Source organism: Scophthalmus maximus, chromosome 12 (assembly GCF_022379125.1).
Source record: "Scophthalmus maximus strain ysfricsl-2021 chromosome 12, ASM2237912v1, whole genome shotgun sequence".
Lineage (NCBI taxonomy): Eukaryota > Metazoa > Chordata > Actinopteri > Pleuronectiformes > Scophthalmidae > Scophthalmus > Scophthalmus maximus.
In genome coordinates, this window is record NC_061526.1 from 17,337,446 (window position 1) to 17,361,639 (window position 24,194).

General features: G+C 42.3%; 1 protein-coding gene across 3 annotated transcripts; it reads left to right on the forward strand.

Moving 5' to 3' along the window:
* The first annotated feature begins 1,815 nt into the window (after positions 1-1,815).
* On the forward strand, positions 1,816-24,097 carry waslb (WASP like actin nucleation promoting factor b). 3 transcript variants are annotated; one of them, XM_047336363.1, is made up of 12 exons: positions 1,817-2,266; positions 9,487-9,621; positions 9,903-9,989; positions 10,624-10,720; positions 12,090-12,113; positions 16,160-16,343; positions 16,830-16,872; positions 18,622-18,775; positions 19,093-19,110; positions 19,961-20,514; positions 20,614-20,722; positions 21,692-24,097. In XM_047336363.1, exons 1-12 carry the CDS (start codon positions 2,162-2,164, stop codon positions 21,748-21,750), a joined length of 1,569 nt encoding a protein of 522 aa, XP_047192319.1. In that variant the 5' UTR covers positions 1,817-2,161; the 3' UTR covers positions 21,751-24,097. The 3 variants fall into 3 exon arrangements, with proteins under 3 accessions (XP_047192320.1, XP_047192319.1, XP_035469875.1); XM_047336364.1 differs by lacking the exon at positions 12,090-12,113 and having other exon boundaries at positions 1,816-2,266; XM_035613982.2 differs by lacking the exon at positions 19,093-19,110 and having other exon boundaries at positions 1,818-2,266.
* Positions 24,098-24,194: the final 97 nt, after the last annotated feature.

The following is a 24,194-nucleotide window of genomic DNA, read 5'->3' on the forward strand; positions in this document are numbered from 1 at the left end:
AGTATCACACATTACACACATCTACATGTCGCTAAACCAAGGCTAGGTGGAGCAAAGTTTAGGATGTTTCTCTGCCTGTCGGTCAGGTTTTTCAAGTTTGACGAGACTGTTGAACGGCAGGGGACTTGGCTGAACCAGGTGGAAGTACATGGTAGTTAGTGTAGAAGACAATGTACGGGACGTGTTGAGCTGATGCTCAATTAAAGGTTTTGAAGGAATATCTTAATTTGTATGGGGCGAGGTTTCAGCTTGGCCTTTATTCAAACATTAGCACCCCACTATCAGCTTTGTTAAAAAAAAGAAGCAAAAAAAAGCAATGTTCTTGCTGTGTCTGGTGTCATTCACAACAGGTGTCACGAGTGACATTTGAAGATGTCATCTCTGCAAGCTCCAAAGGAACTTTCTTTACCCCCGCACTGACCCAGAGAGAGAGAGCAAAAATTATCTACGGCTGTGACAAACTCTTGCACACATGCAGTATGCATAGGAAAAAAATACACAATCAAATGCACATATATTCATGTATGCATGCAAACGAACAGATCAGAACATTACAGACATGAAAATAACACCACTCAAGACCATGTGATTTGTTTTTGACCATTTAATGAAATTTGTGCCTTAATAATTTAGCATGAGGTGACATTTCCCTCCAGTGTGTTAGCCTGTGTTTACATTACTTGGCAGTTGACAGCATCTACAGTGATTTAAATGTACAGCGTGCCATGATTAAACGTGGACTATCAAAAGTGACATATGAACATCAGATCTATTTGGGGTATGAAGATGAAGGATTTATTTAAAAGATATAACATGTTCATAATAGCTGCACATGTGTGACCAATAGAAAAAAAAGCACTTCTTTTTTGTGTAACATCTCTAAGATCCTGCAAACGACACCCAATTATGAGCGTGGCTGAGCATGTTGGCTATTTTACAAACACCCTTGGGCACATTATTAAAATGTGAACACTCCCATATATGCTGCCCTTGTTCAGAGCTACTCATAATAACGTCTCAAATATGACTGTTTGATAACTGTTGAGTTCTATTCATTGTGAAGAGTAAAATTATTATTAAAAAAAGAAAAAGGCTTTGGCTGGTGCATACATGAAAACAACAGCACTGTTTAATTTGAGATTATAATTTTACACGCATGTACAAATGTACACGTTTAAGCATATGTCAGACCTGGCATCCTTACACCCTGAGGCTATATATAGGAACTGGAGCAGTCTTAATTTTACTTCACTGTATTTATAGGCTATGTATAGTTTATGTCAATGAGATGAAAGGACCTTTGTATCTACACATGACTATTTAAGTTCAGTTGTGGGGGTCATTTCATAACACAGGAAATGTTGAGGGTCGGGAGCATGGCCTGACTGACTTTGGAGGGGAATAAAAAGTATTTTTGCTTCTCTTATGAATACCTATTCATTCTTAAAGTGCTACCTAAAGTGTGGGCTTAGCTTTGCATTCAATTTCAGTTAAATAATTCCTCTCACAGCCAGCATTAGTACACGATATCGGCAACATGCACCTTGTTTCTGAACTCCTCCCATTCCGCACTCGCATACATTCCTGTCACAGAAGCCACGGGCGGACTGGACCAAACCATCTGCGCGGGAGCTCGTCCGGAGAATTGTCAATTTATTAAGCTAGATATATGCATAGGGATTTAAAAACGTATATATGTGAATGTTTCAATCATTCGTGCAAAAACTTGTCACCGTTTGTCGTGTCGAAATGCTCCCTTGGTAATCGCGGGGCACACCGTGCGGGAAATGTGTGGACCCCCATTCCCAGACAGTGGACTCGTCCGGACACTGCCATGTTGGATGGAGCGGGCTGCGGGCTCTCTCACGGACACACTTCCCAGGAAAGTTTTTAACGTTGAACGCCGTCTCCCAGCCGCTGCTCGACCGACCCAGTTTGGAAGCGCAGCGGGACACAGCACGGGTTTTTCTTATAACGACGTACATACTTCTCGTCTACCCGAGTCTCGGCGCCCCCCCCCCCCCCCCGGGATAAAGCGAACCGGTGCGAAAGGGGGTCGCAGGAAGGCCACGGATGACCGAGGGGACTGTTTATGTATCATTGTGGAGCTCGTAGAACGAGTTAGAGTCGGTGCATACTTTATAAAAACCGATCGCCAGTTATGAGTGGACATCCGCCGCAACGGCGGCAATCAAATGTCGGCTCCATACTGCTGACCCCGCAGGAAAACGAGTGCCTCTTCAACCACCTCGGCAGGAAATGCATCGTAAGTTTTTTCTCTCTCTCTCTCTCTCTCTCCCTTAGAACTGTTGTGTTATAGGTAGCTAATGGGGGGCTAATTCAGCTAACTTGCACCGTGTTTCCTGTCCCGGGACGGGACACAAAGCTAGCTTATGGGTTGTATCTATGTGTTTGTGGCCTGCGCGTGTTATGTTTTTGTACTTGTGGGGGGAATGTTTTCTCCCCGAGTGGGAGCTTACTCGAGACTTCGAAGAGGTGGGTTTGTTTTGACAGTCGGGGCGACCGGGGAGCGCTGGGAGTTAGCGACGGTTTTGGGGACTGCGGTGTTTGTGGCCAACGGCAAGTTTCACTCCAGCCACAGGCCCTCCGCCGGCACACGCCTTCGACACAAACCTCGACACACCTGAAGTCACCCGGGAAGTCCTGTCATTCCTCTGTCACCTGGCCTCCAACCGCGCCGAGCCCAGCTGTGGCAGCGTGGCGGTAATTAACGGTAATTGGAGGAGGGGGGTGTTAAATCCATCATCAGGAAGTAGATCAAAACAAAGATGTTAAATTGCACTGGAGTTAGATAACACGGCTGGACCTTGGGTTGTTATCGGGACGTGGGTCCGTCGAGAGGAATGAGGCGACCTGACTTGGCTGAGGACAGAGCTGACTAGCCCCCAAAGAATAAATAAATAAAAAAGTCCTCCTCCTCTTCATGTTAGACTCGGGGCTGCGGGAGCAGCGAGACTGCAGTGATCAGCAGCAACTGCAACGTCACGACTCAATACTGTCAGATATAGTCTGATGTTACGTAACACACGTTTAGCATTCAGCTGATGATTCATCTTTTTTGCACTGTGTGTGTGTGTGTGTGGCCAGCTCCATGTGCAGCACACCACAGTGAGGGGTTTGCATCTGCATCAGTACTCGTAGACTTACATTGTTCTGTTCCTCATTTTTGTTTAGTTATTGTTTTTTTCCCCCCTTCTCTATGATCTCACAGGACCGGCTTCTTCTTTTTTATTTTTTAAAATTAGTCAAACAGCCCCCAGTGGCAGGCACATTCGAATATTCATAGAATATGTAAACCGTTTCGGAAAGAAAGCTAATATATGACAACATTTAAGGACTGGTTGGCGGGTTTCACACCCAGAATGGAACAGGCAATTTGACTGCAAAGTAAACAGCATGCTCACGTACTTACTGAGATGGGCACTATTGCATCAGTGGGTGCGTCTGATGTTTTCAGTGTCTAACAGCCAGAAGACATAAGCAGTGTCCCGATTTAGGGGCCGCCTCCTTTCGGAGACTACATTTGAAGCCCGATTGCATCACAAGCGGCGTGAGTCGGACGTCCCATTTCCAAGGCTCCGTCAAACGCGGACGACAAATGTGTCCTCCCGTTCCCGGGCAAGGAAGGATCCGACGAGTGGATCCCTCCCGGCCCCAACTTATCCCAGGATTCACTGCGCTGGTGATGAACTTTTGTCGTACCTTCGGCCAACTGCAGCTGAGTTGCTAGGCGACAGCAGTAAGGGCATATCACACTGGTGACGTCAAACAGGAAATCCGCCATAGACCAGACCATCTCATTTTGGACCGGCTGACGAAGGAGGTGGCCCTTGAATTGGGACACCGCTATAGAATGACCGTGATCCTTTGTCTCACCTAATGAATAATATGATCTGTGCACCTCCACCACCTTTAAGGCGCTGGTGCCCTCGCAAGTCTTGCTCTGTTAAAGCTGGTTCCCCTCAACATTAAGGGTTGTTGCTAAGCCTATTCACCCAACAAGGTTTGTGTGTGTCTCTCCCAGTTTATGGGCAGTAAGAAAGGGGATCATTCTTTATTTTTTGGTCTTTTAGCAACTCTCCTGTCTGAATTTGGCCTGGTATCTTTGCCCTCCTGTCCTGGAAATGTCACACGGTGATATCAGCTGGAAAGAATGTCACACCTTCACTTACACAGAGTTACTGACTTCCTTCTACAGATAAGATGTGTTTTTCAAAGTCAAGATGTGTAATGTTTGTAATACAGTCTACAGTTTGCTCTGTAGGTATTGGTCGGGGCAGGTAAGACAAAAGCTTACAAATCATTGCTCTTTTTGTTTGGTGCCTGTTTTCAAGTAACTAACCCCATGGTGATCATATTTTTGTCTGATTAGGCCATTCCTTCTGGGCACATTCTCCTTTACTGTGAACCAGTCAGGCACTCGGTTTGTGAGATACCTGTATGTCCATGAATGTTTGGTTTGGAAAGGCCACACTTCCTGTCCCATGACACAGTATGTCAGGCCAGTGTGTGTGGTCATATGGTGGGATGTCCTGCCTTCCCCCTTTTTACACCAACAAAGGTTCCTGGGCCGTGTCGTCCTACATCTCCTGAAACCTGCTTTTTTTTTAACTAAAAAATACACTGACGACGTTCTTCTGGCATTCTGGCAATTGTGTCACACGACATATGACAGAGACGAGGAGTCAGGAACATTCCTCACAGTCCTCCGCTATTGTGTGTCTGTACACGTCTTTGCATGTAGAGTAAGTTTGGAAGACTGTGTGTGTGTGTGTGTGTGTGTGTGTGTGTGTGTGTGTGTGTGTGTGTGTGTGTGTGTGTGTGTGTGTGTGTGTGTGTGTGTGTGTGTGTGTGTGTGTGTGTGTGTGTGTGTGTGTGTGTGTGTGTGTGTGTGTGTGTGTGTGTGTGTGTGTGTGTGTGTGTTCGTTCAGAGAGAGAGAGAGAGAGAGAGAGTAGGAGATTGGAAGAGAGACAGCCATTGTGTGTATCCCTGACCAATCTGATTAAAATGCCCATCAGTGATTTTGTGGCTGACTGAGTGATTGTGTTATGTAAAGCACTTATTATGCAGAAAATGTAAGAATGACTGAGTCACCTTTAATTTGTTTTCTTTGCCTTCTCTCGAAGATGCACAGCCCTTAGCTGCCTGTGAGCCAAATGAGTTTGACTTGATTTATTCTTGCTGTAAAAATGCCTGTTGTGTCCTAACTAATTCTTTGAAAGTAGCCAAGCCCTTCTTACCCTTTTGTCTGTTTTTAGTGTCTGTCTGTGTTTCCTGTGACTTGACCCATCCTGTATTTGGAACGAGAGACGCACACAGGTACACAGTGGGCTTCACTTGTTGGTTTCACTCATCGGTATTCCTTGCACTGTTTTCCCCATCAGCAATGGTGTCTGACTGGGCAAAAGATGGAAGAGGTCCATTTCTGTGTGTGTGTGTGTGTGTGTGTGTGTGTGTGTGTGTGTGTGTGTGTGTGTGTGTGTGTGTGTGTGTGTGTGTGTGTGTGTGTGTGTGTGTGTGTGTGTGTGTGTGTGTGTGTGTGTGTGTGTGTGTGTGTGTGTGTGTGTGTGTGTGTGTGTGTGTGTGTGTGTGTGTGTGTGTGTGTGTGTGTGTGTGTGTGTGGACTGCCTGATCAGCAGTCCTCTCCTACAGGAAGTCCCGTGGTCGGCCTCCTCTGGTGATTTGTGCTGGAGAGGTGGAACATGACTCCTCTTTTCTTCCACTTCTCGCCTTTTCTAATTTTCTCTCCTTCCTTGTTATAATCTCACCTTAGCTCTTTCATAGAATCTGTTCCTACTCCCCCTCTTTTTCTGTTATTCATAATGATAATTTCTTTTCCTCTGCTGCTTTTTTCTTGCACATCCTTTTCTCCCTCTTCTTTCCTAAAGTGCCTTTCTGCATCAGCCGATTATCCCATCTTTTGTTTCCTCCCACTCCTGTGCATCTTTTCACCCCTCTTACTCTCTTGCTCTACGGGAGATCTTGTGTAGACATGTAACGATGCCTCAGTTGTGCCAGAATGGAACAGCTTGACAAAATAGTTGATTGGCAACATTCAGATTGCCACAAGGACAAAGGGCTAATTATTTATCTTGCTCTCACAAAATGTTGAGTGTGAACATTTTGTCCTTTTTGAATACATGATTATACAACTTGATGAATTTTGACACACCTACCACCCGTAAGAGTTGATGATTCAGTTTCATAAAGTAGTGATTCTTTTTCATCGATATGAGGCAAATTCACTCCTTTTCACTTGGTTCATCACTAAGTTTCTATTTCTTTTCCACGTCTGTCCCTGTTTTGTGTTTTCAAGACTTCACACAAGAACCAGTAAGAACACTTTGAATTTTTTTGTCACCACCTGCCCGAATATCAATGCAGCACCTTTATCTGTCCAGCTAAACTACAGTTAAACACCACTTTTTTCTGTTTTTGTCTCGACCAGGTGTTATTGCACACGAGACACAGAATTTATTTGTGACAGAGCGTGTGTAAGAGTGTGATTTTGGCGTGTTTCGATGACGCTCCGCTTCCTGCAGCCTTTGGCCCTGTCGGGAGCAATCAGCGCTCTATGAACAGATGAAGCCCCAGGGCCCCGGCGCCTCGACACTGTTACACCGCTCTCGCAGAGAAATTCAGTCATAAAGAATTCAGAATTCATATTATTCTTTTGATCCTGGTCTTTTTGATATGAACCTAGATAATAAAGGAAATGTTTGTATGTGCAGTGCTGAAAGACACATTTTCTCTCAAAGGACATTCTTTGAATTTCTGTTAACTGGGCTGCACAGTTGAAACCAAATGCTGTAATGTTGATTAATGCAGGGAAGGCTGTGGGAGAGATGAGCGGAGTCATTCATGTTGCGAGTTTATAAACTGACTTACAAACCATCACTATGATGCAACGGTTCCTCTGCAAGTGCTCGTGCGCTTCCGTCATCTCAGATACGCTGCGTTATGTGCAGATTAATGTTAGTCATTCAACATGGCTACAATAGTTAAGACTACTACTGGTCTTTCAGCTGTTCCCCCCGAGGCTGTGCAATTTCAGCTTAAATAGCTGAAATTAACATCGTACATGATGAGCTGTGGTGCATCGAATCAATGAGAAGGCCTCGCTTTTTCATCCTGGTAAAAAGATGTGTGAATATCTCAATGAACGTAGTAGTATAGATGAAGGGTTGATGATCGGGGTAACTTTTCCCTAAAAGCCTCGAATGTCAGACCAGAAGAAAACCAAAGCTTTTCTTGAAATAGCATTGCAAGTAAATCAAACCTTAATTTTTTACAATAGCCTCTTCTTATTTTTGTCTGCAGCAATGAAAACAACAGAACAACACCCATAAGACAGCATAGTTTCAGGTCGGTTTAAAATAAAGCAAGCGAAAAAAAGGAACAAAATGTCTTTATGTCTGTCCTGTAGTATGCAAAAAATTACTGGAACTATTGTGTTGAAAAGGAATAGAAAAAAAATCACCAGGCACTTCCTCTGTTCATGCTCCTGCTTTCATCCCTCTGGTAATGACTGTGAACATGAGACCCCTCAGCGTGAGAAAGTCCTGGGAGCAACCTGTAAAGCCAGTGGGAGTCTGATCTGGTCTTCTGATCATAGACGTGTCACTGTGCCTGGCTGCTGGTGTGTTCCTAGTGTGTATGTTTAGTCTTTGACTTCAAGTAATTGCTTGTAACCCCATTCAATTCAATTCAATTCAATTTTATTTGTATAGCGCCATATCACAACATACATTGTCTCAAGGCACTTTACATAGTGAGGTCAATATTACAATATTACAGGGAAAACCCAACAAATCCCACAATGAGCAAAGCACTTGGCGACGGTGGAGAGAAAAAACTCCCTTTTAACAGGAAGAAATCTCTGACAGAACCAGACTCAGTTGTGGGCGGTCATCTGTCTCGACCGGTTGTGGTGAGGAGAGAGAGGAGGAAGAGAGGAGAGGTGGGCAGAAAGAGGGTGGGAGGCGAGACAGTAGGAGAGAAGAGAGAGAAAGGACAGTTGTACAACCGCCGCTGTAATCTCTACTAGACTGATACTTATAATTAAAAAATACAATTATGTTGTTGTTATTATTAGTGATGATATTAATATTAATATTAATAATCGCAATAATACGTCCTGTCAGTGATAATGTAGTTAAAGGTGATGAATAGGATAAAAACTGGTCTTTTCTTTATTTCTGTCTTTAGTTTGGGTTTAATGAAACTTTCAGTGACTTGGTAATGTCCTTAGATATTTGTACACACCATAGAAGATTCTACATAAGTGCCAAGTAGTCTGCTATACTAAATTTTACAGCGTCTAGTCATTAAGGCATTGTGTGTAGGCTTCAGGAGATGCTCAAATGTTTGCAGTGACCTCAGCTTGCAGCAGTAGTTTAGGGTAGTTTGTGTCCTTGGTGACTTCCTGGACACCTGGATGCAAGTGCACACTTCCTGTCAGAGTCACTGTCGCTCAGTCTGTGGTTAATAATGTGGTCATTATACTTTCATGCTGACCATCGAACAATAAAAGATCATTTTTGAATGAGGTGGTTAAGTTGAGACCTTGTGTTGGGACCTGTTTCATATTTTTTTCAGCTCGATATCAAGAGTAGCCATCTATCTGTCTGTCTTTCCACAGATTTTCTTTGAGATACGAGTGTTGACAAGTGAAGGATTTAAAAGTTTTGGTTCTGAACTTATTTCTGTGTGGATTCGGCCTAATGCCCCCTGTCTACACCCTGTTCTAAATGTGCCGCAGACTTCTACTTTCATTCATCCGCTTTTCATTGTTTCCGCCTAACATTATAGCTCACAGTGCCTGTAGCTGGAAAACACACTGCATGTTGCTACAAGTACCACATGCACCGTGGTAGGAATGTTGTTAGGTGCACGTTGAGTCCACTTCATGCAAGAACTTCTGATTTTGGATGCACTTGTGCTTCCACATTGAGCTTCACTGGCCGACTCTGTGCTCCATTTACCAGTTGGAGGAACATTGAAGATCGCTCCTCTGTACTTTCTGTATAGGTTGGAGAACATTGGGACTTGAGCAGTTTTCTTTGTTGTTCTTCTAGAGTTAATACATTCTGGGGGATTGCAGAGAAATATGCCCAGTATACTCTTTAAAACAAACTGGGAGTCCATCTTATTATTGCTTTTCACCCTTCACAGAGTGATGGACTGCAGCTATCACAGGACGCAGACCTTGTGTATTGCAAACATTGGCTTTAGGGAATTAAAGTCATTAGTTCACACAAACTTTGACGTCCTCATTACCTCCAGCCCACAGCAATCTTAACCAGTTTTATAGGAAGCGATGTGTGGATAATAGTGTATCTATAGTATAGATTTGATCTTATGTGTCCATCTTTAAAACCCCCTGTGAAAGACATGGCTGTGAACAACCCACTGTCCATTTATCAGCACAGGATAAGCGTGACTCTCCCTCTCTCTCCCTGCAGTCATTGTCTTCAGCAGTGGTCCAGGTGTACACAGCCGATAGGAACTCCAGCTGGAACAAGAGATGCTGCGGGGTGGCCTGTCTGGTCAAAGACAACCCGCTGCGCTCCTACTTCATCAGGGTCCTTGACATCAAGGTAAGTGAATACGCAGGAAAACGGACAAACCTGCACATTGATGATCACATCTTTGTGGGTTTTATTGCTACAGTATCCGGCACTAACAGATGATTGTACACACCGCAATAAATATCAACAGTGGTAAAGTATTCATGATGAATTTGTATTTATAGCCACACAGTAGAATCTTCTGGGCTGTCTTATTTATTTGAGGCCCTTTAGCATTTACAGTCTGTTGTACTAGCTAATGTGTAATACAATCATTCTTTAATCAATCTTGTCCGTGTGCTTTTCCATAGGATGGCAAGACGACGTTTGAACAGGAGCTGTACAACAACTTCAGCGTCCACACCACCAAACCCTACTTCATCACATTTGCCGGAGATGTGAGTTACTAGTCACCTTCATGCCTCATGCTTCTCATTGACTGTCACTTTTGAGTCACAGGAAAAAGTCACTGATTTCCAGATTTCACAAATACTCCTCTATCATACATTACCTGTAGGGTAAAAGTACATTTTTAACTTGTTTCACAAGGTGTGTCTCTATTCCTTTGATCAAACAAAGAGCTCCTCTCAGGAAATGATAAGTGAAACCGCAGAGCGGATTTTTTTTAACAAAATTTAAATTTCAGTTTTGAAATCGGAACCAGTTCTCGTTACTCAACCAAAGTAAAAACTGTCTTCTACCAAAGTATTCCTTTCATCAAATGATGGTGACATCTGTTCCCAACATGTACATCAATGTTAATTTCAAATCTATTTGACAAGGCCACTTTATTTGTGGAGCGGACATCTTAGATAGTGGATACAGTGGCTCAGACTCCAGCAGACCATGAGGTATGTGGTATCTGCTGACTGCGCCCATAAGGCCGGGATTGTTCACTGGAAAAAGGTTTGCAAATTCAATCATGACAATGAATTAGGTGGGTAGGCTTTTGGCGCTTGACAATAAACAAACGGACTTTACATATGTACTTATATTGAATTTCTACAATGTTTTGTGTGCATTTGTTTTCAGTCATGCCAAGTGGGTCTGAACTTTGCCAGTGAGGAGGAGACCAAGCGTTTTCACAACCATCTGACGGAGCTAATGGGGAAACGACAGAGGAAAAGCGGTACCAACTTACTCATGCTACCTAACGACCTTCTTGCAAACCTTCCTACTGTCCTAACTTTTACACATTTAGATTATATTTCTCTTGTGTTCACGCCAAAACATATCACTGGAGTGAATGTAACAGTACCTTATGTGAGCACAAGATCAAATGAATTTCTTAAATTGTCATTTTTACCACATACTACAAAACAGAACTGGGCAAAAGAAATTGAAAATTCAATACATGAAGAAAATGTATTTAGAGGCACTGGACTGATGTATTCCAGCTGGCACGTAATTTGTACTTTGGGCTTGACGTCGATGTTAACCAAAGTGTCATGTATTGAAAATGGTTTTATTTTACTTGCCTGGTACCGTTTACTACTTGCTCCTTTTTTCCTGCCAGTCTGCAAACTCTCCTTCAGCCTCAGCCGTGCAGGTCCTCGTGAATAAATAAATAGATTTTCCGGCCCACTATGACATATGTCTCAAAAGAAGCCATATGCCACACTTGCATTTGCCACACGTCCCACCCTCACGCTACAGTCAAGGGGGCCACTCTGGATCAAAATGTTTATAATAATGGACACCACCAGATTTGAATTGAAAATTACACCTCCAGCACCAACATTTAGACTTTGGGACTGCGAAACATAATGGAAAATGTCCAACCCTTAAGTTCCGTGTTGCACCCTCTGTATCTTATCTCTCCATCTAGGGAAATGAGCTGTGAATATCGGTGTTCATCTGAACAGGCCGAGGATTCAGTTTAAATCGCGTAGTTCATGCAAAACCACAAAGGATGCATCCTTGAACTTTTCATTGGCACTCCCTCTGTAACTTTTTTCATCGCTTGCTTGATTACAACCGGCGGTTCTTCCTCCTTCCTCCTCATCTGCGGATCATTTCCTGACCTTTCAAATGGATCGTTCTCTTTAATCTTTTCCCGTTCAGCTTTCTGCATTGGATCTGTAATCTATCTTGCCTTCCACCAAAAGCCATCAGAATTTTTTAAGTGTGCGTGAGAATGCATTAATGTTAATATTATTTATTGTACTACACGTGAGAGAAAAAGGGACGTATATTCTCCTCTTGACAGTTAAGTGTTTTGCATCACAGGCTTTATTTATGGGTATAGTATTAGCTGTCCTGTTGTGAGTGAATGAAAGGAATGACTGATTGACGTCCCGTAAACACACTAACTGAACACTTTGCTTGGCAACTTTTCCGAATAACTTTCCAATCCCGCCGAGCCGTGCGCTTCAAACCCTGATAAACTCTCTCCTCTTTTTCTACATTTGTGCTTTCACGCACATTCAGCTCTCACTATCCCATCTCACTAGTAAGCACAGGATTGTAACGGTTTCATTTTGTCTGTGTGTTCACAGAGAAGAGACGCGACCCTCCAAATGGTATGTTTCCCACTATTTTCCTGACCCTAACTCCACATGTATGAAAAGAGGTGTGTAAAACCCGTGTCAGACACGCGTCTGATGATACTGGAAAACATATGTGTCAGTCTGTGTGGTATGTCAGATAGGTGGAGTTTCAGGATCATTCAGAATTTTGTGTGACTTGGTAACAATTCAAGACTTTCTGTTCTTTGTGGAAACTATGCATACATGGAATTTAATATCCCATGTGGGCAATATCATCAGTCAGTGAAGTGCACATCAAAAAGACTGATTATATAATTAAAGACTGAATAACTGTGTCTGTTAGAAAAGTGAAAAAAAATAAAACTAGAGTCAAAACATGAGTTTGATGGACAATATTGTTCCACCATACAATGCACGAAGAAAATGAAGAAGTTGCTCAAAGCGGGAAAAACTAAACGTGAAAGGTGGTGAAACTGTCCAGAAACAGCTCGAGTTTAAAATGGAAGATTAATTGATATTTGTCATTGTCAAGTCTCATGATATTTCCTGTTTGTACAACAAGTATGCTTATTTAAACAACTATGAATTTCAGTTTTACTTTTCATTTTACTGCAGTGTGTATTTCAACATCTATGTTTAAGACAACATCGAAAGAAAAAAACAATCGACTGATTGAATGATCCACTAATGAAGGGTTGAGAACTTTAAAGAAAGAAAGAACAGTTTTGTTATCAAGTCTGACCCACATTCAAAATAAATGAAATGCAGTAGGAATCCAGAGTAAAGGCACATGATCATATTATCATTATAATGTGATTCAGAATAACATAATAGCACAGCGCCCTGAGTTGGAGTCTTTATCTGTGAGCTACATGCCCTCCAAGGCCTCAGTATGGTCGGATGACTAAATAGATGGAATACAGTTGTGTATATCCTCACATTTGTTTTTAGTTCATTTATTTGAACATATGGCTAAAGACACAGCCTGGTCTGAGGCAGAAGAAGCAGGAGATGAATCGGTTTTTGCAAACAGACGGTACAGTTTTGAACTTGCAGGCTTATTAAAGTGCGTGCGTGTGTGTGCGCGCAGTCATGCAGAAGTCTTAATCACAGAAGATGACACATTTAAGCATCTAGCTGATGCTCACATTAAGAGCAGCTTAACAGCACTGGGCCTGTGGTTGTTTTGATTGGGTCACATGTGGTCAGATGCCATATTTGGTCAAACATGGTGTCCCTAAGCCAACGTGTAACCAGGAGCTATAGGATTAACCATTTTTTGGGTGAATTCCTTCACACTTAAGGGTTAATATTTTTGCGTCTGTTTTTGCAGCTTGAAGATAAATCGGAGAGGAGAATTGAAAAAAACAAAACAAGTGTTACTTAACAGCAACATGTTCCATGTGTCAGTGCCCAGTCGTGCTGTCATGCACAAGTGTTTGTGCCAGTTTCTATCCTGGATTAGTCGTGCATGGTTTCAGTTTCTGAAAAAGTGCATCTTGCTCTCTGAATTGGTTCAATTCCAAAGGACATCATCCTCGTCGTCGCACAGAAGTCTCCATCTGTCTCTGTGTCACTTCCATTGCTTCATCATCAGCTGTGTTACTGTCTGATAAAATCTTTTCATTCGTTCTTTTCTGCTCTTTTCTCTTTGTGCCCTGACAGCTCACCCCTTCTCAATTTTAGTCCTCATCCAGCTCTCTGCTCTTCATTTAATCTGTCTTAATTTCCCTCTTTTCTCCATCTTTCTCTTGTCTGCCTCGGTTCCTCTTGCCTCTCTCACCCCTCCCCTCACCCCGCAGATTCATCATGTTTCAGAAACCCCTGAGATTAACGTGGGATTATGCCATGGACAGGGTTTTAGTGGTTACGTAAAGTCCAGTGCTAAAGCCATAATAATTTGCTGGGATTAGATCCATTTGTGTGTTTTTCAGCGAATGGGAGGAGAAAGCGGTGGATGGTGGGTGGACAAATGTTAACAGCGAGCCAGTCCGAGCGTGTTAATCTCAACTGTGCACCCCGCTGAGATGGAGAGCCAGGGAAACGGTTGCAAAATAGATATAAAATATGCAGAGCTCAGACGCACTGATACAGCAGTGCAGCCAAGACTGGGAGAACAAGAGACATAGAAGAGCACTGTCAGAGTAATGGAAGGAATGTAATGGGAAGAGTAAACTCCGGCTGTTGGCTGGCTAAGTGCTGGCTGGCCCTTTTCCCTTCCGATGGCATTGCTGGACGTCTGCCTTCACAGCTCAGACAGCGCGTTTCAACTCCACCAGATGTCTGATGAAGATATTTATTCAGTGTATGCAGAGCGTCGTACCAAGTCCCTCACACATTGGCCTACTTTCTGGTGTTTTGGAAAACCTTGGAGATCCTAGTAGTTGTTGTTGTCGGGATTCGGCAGAGAAGAAACCTTTAACCTGAGAAGACTGGAATCGTTTTTGTCAAGTCAACTGGATTTTACATTTTATTTGCCTACAGACCGGGGTTTTAGAGGCAGTTGTTCTTTTGTGAACAGTCGCTCCCTTTTGGGGTGGAAAACCGTCTCCATTGTGTAACATCCATCAGAACTTCTGCATGTTTTTATCTTGACCGAGACATACGACCTTAGTACTATCTAGACCCAAGAGCATCCTTGTTTTCAAAGGCATCAGCTACGATGATGTTCTGCACCACCTTTCTGTCCGCTCCCTCTGAGGACCTTAATTGTGAGGGCGGTGGAGGTGCAGCAGTACGAGGCGGAGGTTTGGGCCCAGGTAGCTGCCTGTCCTCCTTGCACTGCCTTGTCCTCCCTCAGGACGAGCTGTACCCGTCTCTGTCCGACCCGACCTCCCGACTCTCAATTCGCCCCGAAGAGCGAACTCGCAGCTTGGTGGGCACGGTGCTGGTCGATGTCAACATGACCACCTGCCCAGCCCGAGAGGGTGGGTGCCTTTGGGACAGGGTGCGAAGGCGACGCAGCCGGTCGGCCTCGCCTTCGCCCAGCAAAACTCACAAAAGTCCCTGTAGTGAGAGTGCCAAAGGTATGTGTTACAGCTGAGGCACTGATGGGAGAATCACAACATATATTCAATTTTTTTAAGTCATCGCTCATTTAAATCTCGTGTTGTTTTGGCTGCATGTGTACAGTAGAATTACTGTTTGGGTTGGCTCATTGTGATCGGTTGTTTGCAGTTCACATTGCCATGTGCAGTTAAGGGATAGGTTCCCCTGCTTTCTAGTATCTAGTCCTATTTATTTTCTGTATTTTGAAAAGAAACACTTGCATAACAGCACCAAACCTGTTCTCCATTATTCCAGTTAAATGTAAAGTGTGTTTGTTCCTCCGCAACCGGCCGGCAATATGTGTTTTCTATTCTGTGACGTTAGTTTGGTAATTACTTTTATTTCTGCCAGTCATGGCCAGCTCTGGTTGAAAAAAAAGTTTTTAAATAAATAAAGGATATTTACTTATGTAGCCGGGTGTTTTGAGACACGCACCATCTGTAAAATTTGTGAAAAGGTTAAGACAGTACTCGGTGATCGTTTTTGTAAGTGATAGTAGGTCACCAAACCGACACTACAAGTTTCACAACAGATTTGCTAACTTTCATATCCCAGAGATATTTGCCAGTCTCTTGTCATAACAACATAACTTTCTCAGCCTTAACCAGTTATGTCATTTTGTTAAAAGTACCCTGAGTGGCAATAATGAGACGACAGACACCATAATCCAGCATAGCCTGGGCCACTTTCAAGCCCTTAAAGCCAAATCAAACTCCTACTTCTCTTTGAGCCAAACAAAGTCTGTAATAGCCATTAAATGATGGATTATATCATTGAATGGACATTGCTGGCCCTGAAATTCCCATGCTTGCATTTTTCAAATGGAACCATCGTCATTTATTCCTCTTTTATGACTTGTTACTCACTTTACACTTCAGTTTTTTCACCGCTATGCCAGACTTTTATAATCTGTTGCCCTTCTAATATAAAACGTTGTGTATTCAATGTATAATAATAACTCCTCTAGACATGGTGGAATTTTTGTGTTACGTAAACTGTAACTCTAGCGCCCGACTCCTTCACTTCTCCAGGTCCCGCGTTGCCCATGGCCACTGTCGACATCAAAAACCCGGAGATCAACAGTGTCCATCGTTACCATAACAACTCTCAGGTGAACAACATTGTGCACTCCTCCTTCCCCAAGAGGGAGAAGAAGAGCAAGGGGAAGAAGAAGAGGCTGACCAAGGCGGATATCGGCACACCGAGCAACTTCCAGTGAGTCACGGGGCGCTATTATGGTTGGGTTTTATTACATTTCATGGACTAAAAAAAACATTCTCTTACAGTCGATGCTGAGATGCACATGAACACTTTTTATGCCATTTATATTTAAAGATGTCATCCAATTTTCACCAAATTAAAGACTGATACACTCCGGTGTTAAACAGCTGCTTAATGCTTTCCATATGACATGCCGGAATTTGTCCATATAAGTACTGCTTGATCAGAGGAATTACTCCAGGCCATCTTTACCCATCCTATGGAAAATGTGAAAGATAAATAATGCAGAAAAATCTGTCAGTATCTGCTTCATAGTGGTTGTTAGCTACCGCAGGTTATCACTGGGCTATCTGGGTTTGGAACACAGCTAATTTTCTAGTGTTTGCAGCAAACACATAATTGTCTTCCATTTTGGACTGTATGTTCCTCTTTGCAACCTTAACGTGACCTCACATCCTCTTGTTTTGTTTTTCCTCACAGGCACATTGGGCACGTAGGATGGGATCCAAACACCGGCTTTGACGTAAGCAGAATTCACATAATTCTAATGTCAGTGTGTTGTTTGCATGTGAGTCTGCACATGTCACAGTGTGACCCTTTGATGTTCTTAAAACTTGACACATAAGCTTCTCACTCAGACAACCACCTCCCCCCCAGACAGATTCACAATTCAATAGCAGCTCCAGAAAAATTAAGCCGTGCTGCGTGGCCAAGTCGTCATTGAGCGTTACACAAGGAGATTTTGTGTGGGAAGAGAATCAACCTGCGTCTGCATAATCCGTGGACTCGCTCCCAAAAAGCATCGTCAGTAATTATGCTGGATGCCAAGCATGAGATCACGCAGGTCAGAGGACTTACTCTGTTCATAAATCAAAAGGATGAAATTCAGATTATTCAGTTATTTTCAGTTAATGCTTTCAAGGACTTTGGATTGATTTGAATGTGTGACGTCAAGTCAAACAAAGTTTGCTCACCTCTCAAATCCTCTGGCTTAAAACTGCAGCACAAATGAGTGGATTCACAAATGAGCAAAGGATATATTTTATATTCTCAGCAGCTAAATTTATTTCTTTTTCTTTTGTATCATAGTATCATAGATACTTATATACTTTTATTTTTTTTACTGCCGTTTAAGTGCTTATCTACAGTAAAAGTAAATTTGAATAGGTCCCACCTTTAAAGAGATGATCAAACCCCCATATGGATTTAAATGGGTGTCATGGTGAGGTGGAAAAAAACGTTATTAAAAAGTCTGAACATCAGGATCACTTCACCTGCAAAGGGCGTTAACTGGTTCACCATCACACGTCATCTGGACTGAGGTGGTCCGACCTGTTCTGATTTATATTTAAATCCAGGTTAATGAGAAGTATATTTTTCCAGCGTGCCAAGATGGCCGTGTTGCCCCCCACCACCAGGTGGCAGCATCACAGCAACTATTCTGCTCACATGTAAAGCTATTTCAGAGGGTTCACTGAAAGGGTATACTCAACAGCAATACTTAATATGAATAATAACAATTATTTCTCACTCTGAGCTCCTGTATGAAACAGTTGATATGTCTAATCATTTATTTATATATTGTATACTGTACTATACTGTGTATATTATACTGAATATAGTCAGTGTCAATCTGCTTTTTCAAAACGTCCCTCTAATCCCTGACTGATATCCATCTCGGCTCTTAACATGTAAGTCACTTCATGTGTTTCTGAGCTGCAAGCTCACAAATAAAGATTACATCTAGAAAAAAATCCCATCACAGACGTTGTGGCATTTGATAATGTACAGTGTGTGGGTAGAAATGTGCTCGCACACGAGTAATTTACGAGAGCAGCAGGGAAGTCTGTATGTTTTAGTCACTGCAGCGAGGAGACTTATATTGTTTCAATTAGAAGAAACACATAAGTAAACAGTATTAACACATTTTAATATAGACGATGCCTCTTTCAATGACAGTGTAAATGAGCCTGAGGAGAAACGGGAGTTGTGGCTCCTCTTATTTTGATTAATGTCGTTTCTGTTCCTGTTGAGAAATACATCAGTATCAACATTCATGGCTTCTTATTTCAGACATTATCAGCTAGTAGACTGTTCATATGCATTTCATAAAACAGTGTTATTACAGTGTCTGTTTTTGTTTATGCCACTATACGAGTGTAACCTAGTTGTTAAATCATGGCAGTCCCATTTATAGGTGTAGCACCTGTAGCAGTTTACATAGATGCCTTCACCAAAAGTCATGTTTTTCTCTGTTTTTTTCCCCCTACAGTTGAATAACTTGGACCCAGAACTAAAGAACTTATTTGACATGTGTGGCATCTCCGAGGCTCAGCTGAAGGACAAGGAGACCTCGAAGGTCATCTACGACTTCATCGAGAAGAAAGGAGGCGTTGAGGCTGTCAAAAATGAGCTACGGAGACAAGGTAAGGCAGACATGGAGTTGAGAGTACAGATCGTCCTAGGCCCTAAAAAAAATAAGTCATACAATATCAAAAGTGAATTGGAAGATTCACTAGATTTTGCAGTGGAAAGGAATTTTTGAGATGTCTATAAAGGAGACTTCACACTTCCTTGGATATTACTGTACTGGCTTCAGCTGAGAGTTTTGACACCACGATGTAGAAAGAGTATTGCTAACTGTGATCTGTGAACATGTTTTTGCAGGACAGTCGCTGAGTGTTTTTAATGGGCTGATTGTCACTTTAAGACAATCTAACCGTTATGGTGATTTTATCCCCAGGTCCGCCCAGGTGGAGTGGTAGGTTTCCATGCATGACCTGCTGTGACAGCTCATGACTGTGCATGTTGAGTTCGACTGTAAAATGACCCAAGAATAAAAGTTGTAGCGTGTGAGGCTTCTGCAGTGAAGTTAGTTCAGTGTTTGCTGTTCTACACTTTGTTTGTACCTGAGTTGGATGTGCTTTTTTATTACCTGCCTCTCGGGCTTTATGACTACAACTAGAGATAAAGGCAGTGCTCCTGTGCCGTGCTGCTTCGTATTTTAGGCAATTCTTGGAAGTTATTGTCATGCAATGATTTACCTTTCTGCTGTGCAACTCCTGACACAAGGCTTTGCCAAACTTTTGAAGCTCTTCTTATGGTTTGCTGTACCGTAAACACTTTGCATGTGAACTGACACCTTTTTAACCAGCAGTCAGACTCGAGGGCGCTCGATCCAAACCAGTTTGCAAGAATCAATGTGGGAAATTTAAAAAGCATGTGACAAAGGAACCCCTGGTTCTTACAAGTGTTGAATATGAGAGCCGATTTAACTGGTCAAAAAAGGTTCTTGACGAATATTTTCTGGTTCACTTCTCTTCAACAAAGTAAGATTGGTTACCTAGGAGAAGGCTGCCCCCTGTGGCTCAATTTTAAAACTGCATGGCTTGATATTGGCAAGAAATGCGGAGCTGATGAGCATTTTGGATAGATATGCTGTGAAATCCTTTGATCCTCCACATCTTCTCTGTCTCTTCATTAAAGTAATTTGCAGATGAATATAAACTGTATATCCCTCCAGACTGCAGTGTGAACTCTGAATGATGAACACTGATCATTATTTTCTGTTTTAACTTTAAATGTTTGTTGTTTTTTGTCTCTCTCCTCAGCTCCTCCACCTCCCCCATCCAGAGGTGGCCCTCCGCCTCCCCCGCCCCCGCACCACAGTTCAGCCCCTCCTCCCCCTCCTCCGGCACGGGGGCGAGGTGCCCCACCACCTCCTCCCCCCTCCAGGGCCCCCATCTCTACACTCCCTCCTCCCCCTCCATCTCGGCCAGGCATATCAGCTCCGCCGCCGCCCCCTCCTCCAAGCCGGGGCTTTCTCCCGCCTCCCCCTCCGCCAGCTCATGCCTCACTTCCTGTGGCGCCTCCGCCGCCTCCCCCTCCTCCCCCCTCATCCTCAACTCCATCCAGTACCGGTGCACCGCCGCCTCCCCCTCCTCCTCCCCCACCCCCTGGCCCACCACCCCCTGCTCCTCCGCTGCTCACGGAGGCTAACGGAGGGGACAGCAGCGTGTCCTCGTCCGTCGGCCCGTCGGCACTGCTGAATCAGATCCGAGAAGGCACCAACTTGAAGAAGGTGGAGCAGAAAGAGAGGCCAGTGTCCAACACTGGCAGGAACGCACTTCTGGACCAAATCCGACAAGGAATCCAACTTAAAGCGGTCATTATTCATTCATCCACACACACAACTCCTCTCTTAATCATCTACGCATTAATCTGAATCCTGTGCTTTAACTGCGGTTAATGGTCTTGTTTACAGAGAGATGACAACACTGACTCAACTCCTTCCACCCCAGCCCCCTCGGCAGGCATTGTAGGAGCCCTGATGGAGGTGATGCAGCAGAGGAGCAAGGCCATTCACTCTTCAGGTACATACAAAAACAAGCACATCCGCCATCTGCTCAGCTAGCACACATTGATCCTACTTTTTATCTTTTTCGTTTTCAGTGGGAGTCTGTTTATGACTGCAACTAATGTTTTTTTCTGTAATGATTAGTTTGACAATTATTGTGCTGAGTAACTAATACCAAACATCAGAAAACAGAAAAAAGGCACACAGTGACAGCATTAAATGTTGTTTTGTCCAACCAACAGCCCCAGACAACAAAATATTCAGTTTGCTATAATGCAATTAATGTAATTCGGGAATCTTGAACCAAATGGACATTTTAGGAACCAGTTTCATGGAACATTTACTTTCCACAAAAACAAGCTCTAGATGTTATTAATCATCTAAACCTCTATACAATTTATCAGCATTTCTCCTACCTGTAGATTGCAATCACACTCATTCATAATAGATTTGATATAAGCAAACCAGGATCCATCTGGGATTCCTTTTTCTTTCACCTTAAGCATAAGAAACTGTCATACATCAATACTAAGAAGAATTTGGGATTTAGATGTTATGAGAGGATTTTTTTAATAGATGCTTATTTCACAATAAATGTGTCTTAGACTTTAGTTATGTTGCTCAATATCCCACCTTAAAAAAAATAGAGCAGTTGCAGGCACTCTGTCAGATGACTCTGTCGCCAAAATACAAATCAGACTTCCTCATCAGTCTCAAACAACTTTGTGATTGTGTTATTCCGTTTCAAGCCTCTCAGTGGGTGAAACGTCTCGTCTTAAAATGTATCAAGAGATTGTGCAAAGTCCAGGCTGAATGATGTCAACCCCCAGAAGTTGTTTTTTTTAAAAGACGACATTTGTGAAGTCGTTGTTACTACACACAGAAACACATGAACAAATCTTTTTTAGAAATCTTTCAGCCTGTCAGAGCATCATTTCCTGCTGTTTGAGATGACTTAAAAATGATGTCGTGTTCTCTTCCACAGATGAGGACGATGACGATGAAGATGATGAGGACTTTGAGGATGATGAATGGGAAGACTAGTGATTTGTTTGTTTTTTTGTTTTTCCTCCCTTTCCCAACTCCCGAATGTTTATGACACTAAAAATTGTTCTCGTCTTTCTAAAAAGAAATCTTTAATTTCAAAAATTATAAATGTAAATGTTCTAGCAATTTTGCTGTATATTTTTGTTGCCTTTGTGCTTTTTTTTTATTAATCTGTGCAATACCTCAGTTAATCTGTAAATGTTTGTCATTCTCATATCTTAGGTTTTTTTGTCCGTTGTCTTCATCATGTATGTCCGTTAGCTCCATCTCTGTATCTCGATAGTAATATGTCTCATCTGTCATTTTAACTGTCCTCTTTGTATCTGTTTCTCCTCCTCCCACATCCCCATTGCTTCGATGTTAATCACCTCCATCTGTCATTCAGCCTCCCATCGCACATGTTCCCTTCTCGTCACTCGCCCATATTCCCAGTCCCTTGATCATCATGTTCAATTTTACATCAAGTTTTTGTTTGTTTTTTCCTTTGGTCAGTGATTTAAGGGAGGACTCGCAAAACAAGTTGCCACAAATCCTTCATAAATCATGTCATCATTGTTCGTCTGGAGAAAAAAAAATTGAAAACTATTTTCATACCCAATTGCTCTGTAGTTTATTTGTACTTATTCAAATGATCCTAGTTTAGCACTCATATTTTCTTAAAACAAAGAAGAGGAAGAAAAAAGAAAATGATCCTTTTTTTGGAATATTTAGCTTAATTTTCTGTCTACTGTAAATATGCTCAAGAGTTTGAGTCTTGTTATATTTTTGCACAGATAGAAAGTGGAGACTTGCTGAATCAATACAGGATATTTTCAGGTCTGTATATTCATGGAACATGAATATGCTTTAAGTAATGGGGCAAATTAAACATTTTTAGCCGTTAACAAACCACACTACATACAGTAAACACATGGAGGTAGCCCACATTCTTATGACTGGCTATCAATTGTGAATTGTAGTTTCTTTTTTGTCATTCTCACACTACAGATTCAGTTTTTGGGGTTTTTTGTTCTTTTTTACAGTAGCAAGCAGAATGTTAATAAATGCCTGTTTGTTGGAATCGGGTTATTCATCATGTGAAGCTTGAGGAATAAAGATATTTTAGTTTTACATACCTGATGCTTATAATGTGTCCATTAGCTAAATTACTGTACAGATCAGCGGGACTAAAGTTGTAGACACTAAGTGCTTATACAATTAGGGACAACAGTTAGGTCCATGGCATTATTCAAGCAGCTGTCAACATTGTCTCGACTAACTACTTCATGAGGTGAAACATAGGAAGCGCTTCAATAGAAGTCCAGCCAGTGGTCTATTTCTCCCTGCTAAGAACTAATAATCCGATGTCGACTTTGTATTTTATCCACATAAATAATATTTCCCCAATTATTTTTGGAATATGCTTTGTTCAAACATGGATTCGCCACAGAGCTAAGTATTGTGAATGCTAGATTGTTCCATCAGTCACGGGAAAAGATGAAATGGAGCGAGACAAAGTACATCTGTCGCTTGTTTCTTACACTACATTCTTACATTATGGCCTAATGTGGAGACTAGATGACCAAGTGTGGCTTGCGAACCAACCAGCGTCTGTCTTTAAAGCGAGACTACGTAACTTTTGCAATTGCACGTGACAATTATTGTAAAGTGCCTAATGCTCAAATCTGCTGAAATAGCAACTCCAATTGATGATTGGTCATCATGAAGCAATGTCCGTCTGTTGTCAGCTAACATTGTCCAGCACATGCTTACTGGTCTTACAAGTCCAAACAACACTGCACAGCTAAACCTCTGCGTGAATTTAAATAAATAAGTGTAAATTTTATTTTATTGGTTAATTAAGAGGAAAAAAAAATGTTATTTATTCTTCGAAAAGTTGCTTTGTCTCGCTTTAAATCTCCACATTGAAATGCTAAGAGCTAATCGGCATAGCAGCCATGTTAGCTTTACAGAAACCCACCATGCTAACGAGCAGCATGCTCATACCGCTACCAATATTTTTGGGGTTATAGAGGAGAAACATGTATCTCCCACAGTATGACAACGGAAAGTGAAAATGCCAGAATTAAATGCTGAAACGTCTCAACGCTCTTTTTTTGGTTGTTTTTTTGCTTCAGTTTTCCTGTTAGCCAAAAGAGGAACATTGGCGTTCAATACAAATTGCCACTAGTTTGACCTCTTGCGTCGCATATCAAGATACTTTATTTGGGCCATGTTTTCGCTGATGTTGCTATCTGTAGGTAACTCGGTTTATGACATATAAATGCCAAGCCCTATCAAAGAGGCCTGACAAAATTATGATCTCTTACATTGTACACTCCAATAAAAAGTTGATATTTACATACTTTGGTGTTTGGGCTTCTTTTTTTTTTACCGTGAGACAGCTGGTGTGTTTCATGGGATTAGATGCACAGCCTTTTATTGGCTCACTTGGTAAGTTG

Bases quoted from the DNA above. Each gene is read 5' to 3' on its own strand.
- waslb (XM_047336363.1), top strand. From the start codon at position 2,162: ATGAGTGGACATCCGCCGCAACGGCGGCAATCAAATGTCGGCTCCATA. The intron at 9,990-10,623 runs GTGAGTTACTAG...ATTTGTTTTCAG, and splicing joins TCATCACATTTGCCGGAGAT to TCATGCCAAGTGGGTCTGAA. The intron at 20,515-20,613 runs GTCATTATTCAT...TCTTGTTTACAG, and splicing joins AAGGAATCCAACTTAAAGCG to AGAGATGACAACACTGACTC.